Source organism: Triticum urartu, chromosome 4 (genome assembly GCF_003073215.2).
Source record: "Triticum urartu cultivar G1812 chromosome 4, Tu2.1, whole genome shotgun sequence".
Taxonomy (NCBI): Eukaryota; Viridiplantae; Streptophyta; class Magnoliopsida; order Poales; family Poaceae; genus Triticum; species Triticum urartu.
In genome coordinates this window covers 483,614,716-483,622,451 of record NC_053025.1, presented here as the reverse complement: position 1 = coordinate 483,622,451, position 7,736 = coordinate 483,614,716, and the positions used below count along the sequence as shown (strand labels likewise).

The 7,736-nt window shown below is 48.3% G+C and overlaps 2 protein-coding genes across 2 annotated transcripts; one reads left to right on the top strand and one right to left on the bottom strand.

Moving 5' to 3' along the window:
• Window positions 1–246: 246 nt before the first annotated feature.
• On the top strand, window positions 247–3,544 carry LOC125552174 (protein usf-like). Its single transcript, XM_048715655.1, has 5 exons — window positions 247–453; window positions 886–1,028; window positions 1,197–1,326; window positions 2,480–2,671; window positions 3,104–3,544. Exons 1-5 carry the CDS (start codon window positions 304–306, stop codon window positions 3,314–3,316), a joined length of 828 nt encoding a protein of 275 aa, XP_048571612.1. The 5' UTR covers window positions 247–303; the 3' UTR covers window positions 3,317–3,544.
• Window positions 3,545–4,102: 558 nt separating this feature from the next.
• Window positions 4,103–5,402, bottom strand: LOC125553972. Its single transcript, XM_048717607.1, has 2 exons — window positions 4,559–5,402; window positions 4,103–4,451 (listed from the first exon to the last, which is right to left on the bottom strand). Exons 1-2 carry the CDS (start codon window positions 5,264–5,266, stop codon window positions 4,392–4,394), a joined length of 768 nt encoding a protein of 255 aa, XP_048573564.1. The 5' UTR covers window positions 5,267–5,402; the 3' UTR covers window positions 4,103–4,391.
• Window positions 5,403–7,736: the final 2,334 nt, after the last annotated feature.

Sequence of the window (7,736 nt, the reverse complement as noted above, 5' to 3'; positions counted from 1 at the left end):
ATAGGAATAGGAATCCATTCCTATGAACCAAAGAGCTCTAAAGAAAAAAAAATCCAATAAAAATTCTATCCTCTACAATTTCTATGAAATTCCTACCAAAGGAGGCCTTAACATGTTTTTTTAGGGGCAACAACTCTTAATATTTACCTTTTTTTTTAGCTCTGCTCGCCTCACTGGGCCTGGGAAATAAGCGTATCGGCCTCATCATCTGGTCGGACCAAGCCCACTATGTCGTCATCCAGTACCGCAGTGGTGGCGACGGACCAGCAGACTCTAGAAAACGCAGGGTAAAGCGGAGCGCCGATGGCCACAGCGCGACTACTGCTCCGAAGCGCCTCCCTGCTCCCCCTCCGCCGCTCGCCCCTGCACTCGTCCCGCTTCCAGCCCCGAGCCGCCATGGCCTCCGATGCCGCCAGCCAGTTCCAGAAGATCCAGATCCAGCGCGAGGACACGGTGAGACCCCCACCTCCCTTCTCTCTGTTGTTGCGCGAGGGCGCGCATCGAGGGTTCGAGGATGCCTTATCCCTTCTAGGCGAGTAGCGGTTTTCATCTTATTTGCACCTTCTCGGTGGATTGTAATTTATTAGGCCACTCAGAGTCTCATAGATGTCGGGAAATGTAATGTAAGTACCATACGGAACATCTTGTCTTGGAGTAGATACCCAGATTTATGCCACTAATTGACTCTCTGCGTAACCAGACAGATTTTCTGGATGCAGTGCGCTCCAATTTCACCTCTCACAAAGTTGCCACTTAATGGCATGCCAAACACACGGGCTAGCCAATTTTTCTGTAGAAAATCAAGCATGCCCATAATGTCGGTGCTTTTGCTCTGTATCTTGGTACATCTTACTGATAAACTGATGTGATGTTGTGTTTCTTCAGACGTTTGATGCCTATGTTGTTGGCAAAGAAAACGCTCCTGGAGTTGTAGTGTTGCAAGAGTGGTGGGGTGTTGACTATGAGGTCAAGAATCATGCCATCCATATTTCCCAGATCGGCGATGGATACAGAGCACTTATTCCAGAGTATGATGATATAATGCGCTCCTTGCTTTGCACCATTTCTTTTGTTCAAGATAAAGTATTATGAAACGGATGCTTCATAGAGTGTCACTACTCACTACTTCCTCAGAATATTATTGCTCAGTCAACTGCTTTTTGTGTTTACATATTTATTTATTTATTTATTTTCAGTTTGTACCGTGGGAAGGTTGCTTTGGAGGTAGCTGAAGCACAACATCTGATGGAAGGACTAGACTGGCAGGGTGCAATCAAGGATATTCAGGCTTCAGTTAAATGGCTGAAGGAAAATGGATCACCCAAGGTAATCTTTTTTATCTAACTTTGTTTAAATTTCAAGATTTTCTCTGTATGATGTTCTTACTCAAATTGTGCTATTGTGGGTAACATGATAATCATTATGATTAGTAGGTAGAAAGTGTGATGTCTTCTGCCTATTTGCCATCTGATCCGAATATGTTGATTGAGCCTCTTGCAGTAGTAAACTCCAGTGTGTTAAATCAATTGATCAGTAACACAAGATCAGTGAAAATGCAAGTGCTGCTGTCTTTATCCTTTCGGTATATTTGTTGTGCTACCTCCATGCAGCAATATCTGACATGTGACATGTGAGTATACATTTTGTTTGTTGGTTGCACAAGTCTTGTTGCATGATTTTGGTAGTTAACTAAATTTGTTAGACATGCCTATTAGCTATCTAAGATGTAATTTTCTGTTAAAAAATCAGATTGTGTCAGATGTGAGTGTATGAGTGGCAATTTTCATCGAAGAAGCATCATAAAATCAATTATCGGTGAGAAGAACCTTGGGGCACTACTTTCACACTTGAGAAATTATATAAATTTTTATTAGCGTGTACTTTGATCTGATCAGTTCTAACATGACAATCGGATGGAGGCAGTCGTAAGCTTTGAATTTTCGGGAAGCATCAAAGAATCAATTAGTCGGTTAGAACTTAGAACCTTGGGGCATTTCTGTCACACTTGACATCTTGTTATAAATTTTTATTTGCGTATACAATTATACATTCATCTGATCAGTTCTAACATGACAAATCAAATGGAGGTAATAGTAAGATTTTATTTTTTAAACCTAGTTGTAATTGCCGTGTTGACTAAAATGGCAAAATCGTGGTATTACACATTAGTCAAATGTTTCATAGGCTGAATGTCTCTTTGGTGTGGATTATAGATTTCTTTGACCATTTAATTTGTGCTAATGTGTACCTTATGAAGAGTTGGACTGTCTAGTTTATAAATTTATTCCATGTGTGCCAATAAACTCTGACCAAGTAACTAGTACGAATGTAGGACAATAGATATGCTTGTGTACCATATATATTCTGTCGTTAATTTGTTATGGACAAATAGCAACATATATATGTCATTTTTATGTTCTGTTGAAAACAGTACACATTGTAATGATTTGCCTACCTTTTTCTTCTTCTATTGTGTTAGGTTGGTGTTACTGGTTATTGCATGGGAGGTGCTTTGGCAATTGCAAGTGGAGTTTTGGTCCCAGAGGTTGATGCTGTTGTTGCTTTCTACGGGACGCCATCTTCGGAGCTTGCTGATGCTTCCAAGGCCCAGGCTCCAATCCAGGCTCATTTTGGGGAGCTTGACAGTTTTGTTGGGTTTGCAGATGTTACCGTAAGGCCTTTCTTTACCTTTCCGTTTCTGTTCATTGCTACTTTCCATAGGTTCATGTTGCTTTTTCGGTCTCGTTGTTGTGAAACAGTATCCAGGTCTATTTGTTTTCTGTACGAAATCATAAACTGGAAAACAGGCTCTTAATTCCTTCCATGTGGCAAATGGCGAATCAGTTTACTTTTTGGTAGTTATTTTATCCATTGTGTTTCATACACATCGGTGTAACTATAATTCGAAAGATGCATAAATTAACCTACCTATGGTCCTGCTGTCTCACTATCTATTGATATGTGAAATGTGACAGACCGGCTAATGGGTTTGTAGCAGCTGATTTAACCTTTATGTGCATATAGTACTTATTATCATTGGATAATTATAGTACTTAATTTTGAAGTAGAAATACATGACATTGCTATGTGTGTGATGTTTCAGGCGGCCAAGTCTTTGGAGGAGAAGCTCAAGGCTTCTGGAGTGGCACATGAAGTCCACATATACCCTGGATGCTCCCATGCCTTCATGAACGCATCGCCTGAGGCCGTCAAGAGGAGGAAGAGCATGGGTTTGACTGATGAGAATCAGGGAGCCATTGACCTGGCATGGTCCCGCTTCTCCACTTGGATGGGTCGTTTCCTGGGATCTGCATGAGCCATTACCATATCTTCCATATGGTCTCTGAATGATGTATGGGCGTGTGTCGGCTCGGAAGAATAAAATGTTTGGGCGCAATATGTAGCCAGTGCCCAATCTAGACACGCAGTGTGTTTGTGTTAGTAGTACTATATTCCAACTCGTCATTGTTTTGCCAGAATATCTTGAGGTACTTGATTGGAGTGGAAATGAAGCACTTACACTTGCGACTTTGCGAGCATGTCATATGAGTTTGTTTTGTGTTTTAATAAGCTTCAGCCGGGTGTTTTCTGGCCGATGGGTGATTGCATGGATTTTTAATTTTGAGGCAGGGGTAAGTGCATGGGTGCCGTTCACGCTTCAGCAAGTTGCTGATTTCGTTGATGGACCTTAATGTTACTATCGCTAACTTTGTTCAATTTATTTCGCTCTGTAAATTTCCATAGGACAAATTTTTTTGTCAGTTCAGCAAGAAAGGCTAATCCACGCGGGTGTCGGCAAAAGCATTTGCACGTCTTATGGTAAATATCACCACACTAGTAATTTCGCGGTCGCCTATTGTGGCCTTGTTGTGTTGACAAGGTGAGCTATGCTAGGATGGGCATCGCCGAAATTACCCTGGCGTATGACATGTTTGTATGGTGAACCAAGCTGCAAGAATAAGCAACGCTTACACGACCTTCACATTCCCACCCACCTTCCATGGATGATTTTAGGCCTCCCAGTGGGCGCACAAGAGGAAATGAACCATGCTTGCTACACAGGTCGACACATACGAGATACGCATGAAAAAACATTTTGAGAACCAACAGAAGATGATACCCCTACCTGCGATGCAAACGCATACATCAAGCATCAACATATAAGTACTAGTACAACCTGGAGCAACTGATAACTTAAGCTGGACTACGAGCATCTAACTACTACCATAGTACCATCGGACACTTGACATTACCAAAAGATGCCACCGTTAGATAGTTCTGATGGCCGCACAAAAGATCAGCCTAATTTAGCTAGACACATCGAGCTACTTTCCCATGTCGATGAGCATGTCAGGCGCAGGACCGTGCGTTTCAAGCGCTGCTGGGGGGCTTCAGGAAACGTCGGTGAGCACGGTCTTGGACTGCAGCGACGCCTTGAGGATCTCCAGACCCTGCAAAATTTAGAGGAAATGCAACGTGACGATTGATTGATTGATGCACATGGTTAACGAAGACATATCGAATGGAGTATGATACTGCTGATGAGATTCATAATCACCTGGTCATAGCCGAGCTGCACGGTCTTCTCCTGGAGCGCGCTGAGGTCCCTGACGGCGAAGGTGTTGAGCAGGGTGATGCTGGAGATGGAGGACATGGGCGTCACCGTGAGGTCGTCCATCACCGTGTACGTCACGATGCCCTGCACGAACCCCTTCCCGCTGACGCCGCCCGCCGCCTGCGCCACCTCGCCTCCGGACGCGGCCGACGGCACGACCGTGAAGGCCGTGGTCATCTGGTTCTTACACGATGGACAGTACGTGCCGTAACTCTCCGTCATGTAAGTCCGGCAGCTGTTGCATCTAACCTGCTGGCTGCTGCTGCCGAAATATCCGTCGCTGTAGCAGTTGCACTGCCTGCTGCATCTGTAGAACGCCTTCGCCTGTGGGCACGGCGGCGGCGGCATGCCCAGGAGGGAGCTTTTGCTGCTGGCCGACGGCGAGAGGACGGCGGGGTGGAGCAGCGCGTCCTTGGCGGCGCCGGGCTGGACGTAGCTGCCGTCGAGCTTCTCCACGCTGCCGTAGAGGCTGCCGACGCAGCCGACCATGGCCTCCTTCCCGAGCAGCTTGACGGCGGTGCCGACGGGCAGCGCGAGGAGGGAGAAGAGGAAGTCCACCACGTCCTTGCTCGCCTCCGCGAACAGCACGCGCCGGGCCTTGGTGTCCACCAGGAGCTTCATGCTCAGCGCGGTGGTCGTGGCGGTCGCCATCCTGGAGTTGTGCGGGCGGCGGCGGTGCCTCGCTCTTCCCTCACTTGTGTGGTGGCGAGGACCGAGGAGAAATGAATAGGCTTGAGTGCTTGACACCGAGCGTGTGCTGTGGAGTAGTATTTGAAAGGGGAAGAATAGAAGAGCCGGCCTGCAGATTGGATTGAGGTGACGAGACGGGAGAGGGAGAGAGAGAACGTGCATGGGCATGGCGTCATTGGCGTGCGCGGAGAGCCAAACGATTTGTGTTGGCAGATGCGTCGTGTTCATTTCACCCCATCTTTGGCCCAAAGTTAGTCTGGATTTGAGGCAAAAGCAGACAGAATGTGTCCGGGCGTGCCCCACATGTCACCCTCTCTCTTTTTTCTTTCCCTGTCCCACTGTGTCCACCCATCCATCAACACATGCAGCCACGGGCCTGTCTACCGGAGCGGCGCGGCGTCGGCCGGAGAGGGGCGCTGGCGCGGCGGTCGGAGGGGGATGCGGCGCGGCGCAGGCGGCGGTCGGAGCGGGGTGCGGGCGCGAAGCAGGCGGCGAGCGAGCGGCCTGTCGAGCAGCGGGCGCAACAGCGGCTGGCGGCGGACGAGCGAGCGTGACGTCCTGGCCAGCTACGGTCGCGCACGCGTGCGCGTTGGCGGAGCAGGGCGCCCCGGAGCAGACCGCGGCGGGCAGGTGCAGGCGGGGGCGGGCTGGCGCGACGGGCGCGCGGGGCGAGCGGCGACGGCTGCCGCCGGCGCATGGGCGAGCGCACGCGGGAGCGCGGCGGCAGGCGGCAAGCGCCGACGGCTGTCGCCGGCACGTGGGCGAGCGCGCGGGAGCCCATCGGCAGGCGGCAAGCGGGGACGCGCGGGCGCGGCGGGGCGCGCGCGGCTGCCGGCGGAGGCGCGCGGGCAACTGCTACTGCTGCAGCGGCGGGCACGACGGGGCGCGGCTGTGGGCGGCGAGGTGCGGCGATGAGCGGTGCGGGCCGATGCTGCGGCGAGCGACGACGGCGACGGCGGTAACGGCGGGCTGGCGTGGCGGGCTTATGCAGGGCGCGGGCGCACGGGCACGGCGAGCGCGTGGTGGCAAGCAGGCGAGGCTGGCGAGCGGCGGAAGTGTAGCAGATATTTTGAGTTCGATCAGCCGCGGTAGGCGTCTCCATCAACGAGCGGACGCAGATGTCCGTTTTGCTATTTATTGCCATCCAAAACGAACGAAATCCAAATAAAATGGATGTTCGTTTAGAGTCGCGTGTTTAGAGTCGTGTATAATTTTTTTGAAAAGTCGAATTTTAAAAACTTTGACCAAGTTTTTAGATATAACTATTTATCTACAATATCAAGCATATAAAGTATGGAAGTTCTAATGATATAATTTTCGCATTCTAGATGTAAATGTTTTTTACCATAAATTTGGTCAAAATTTATGATGCTTGGCTTTTTAAAAATCTACATGCACTACATTATGAAACGAGAGAGTATTATCCATTTTTGTAAATGGTGATATTTTTTTTGAGAAATACCCCAATATTAATTAATTAAATTATTTTTACAATAGTTCATTACAGCACACGGCACACAAGACGACAAACTATTAAGCAAAATATAATATGTTTTATTATGAAAACTAACGTTGCAATGTCATGAGGCTTCACATTGGCTTGCTCGACACCCTGCAGCAGTTTTGAGACGTGAGCGCTTCACTTTAGGACTTGTCAAGATTTTCATTTACAAGGAAAGACCACGAACGCATGGTCAGTCTTTAGGATAGTAGATGAACGAAGGGTCATACTGATATAGAAACTGGTGAGGCATGCCATAAGCTCCGCTTCATCGACGCTGGTACAACACCCAGTATAATTCCATGACAATAAAATGACATTCCCTGCAGAGTTCCTAACCGCAATTTCACACATGCAACCTTTAAACTCTTCACATAACTAGCATCAACATTAATTTAAGTAGAATCATCTGGAGGGGGCGCCACCCCACATTTGCAATAGAGGCCTTGGGCATCACTCACAACTCTTCAACTACTTTTTTTCTTTTCATAGAAACCACCTCATTCGTGACACGTCATGAGGAGAATCATGTCCACAAGTTAACCACAAAGTGAACGGATCCAGAGATGAATTCCTTCCCATTCCCAAAAATTACATCATTCCTTCAATGCCAAGCTCTCTAGAACAAGAGCAACATTTGCTCTCGCGGAGGGGAAGTGAGTTGATCCAACAAAACTAGCAGCCAATCCGGCTCAACGAACCTGCAAACCTTTTCTCCTGGAGTGTCCCACACATTCCTCAAGGCCACTCGCAGCGCCCTAGCCTCCCTGCCTCTCTCCTCTGACTACTAACCATGGCGAACCGCATTGTCCCATCATCCGACAAGATTTTTGCAAGCCCTCGCCGACGAGGTCGTGTCCGGTTGTAGTTTACCCGTCTCAAAATCGTCCACTATCTAATCCGAGTGGCAATCAATACAAAGAGGCCTCC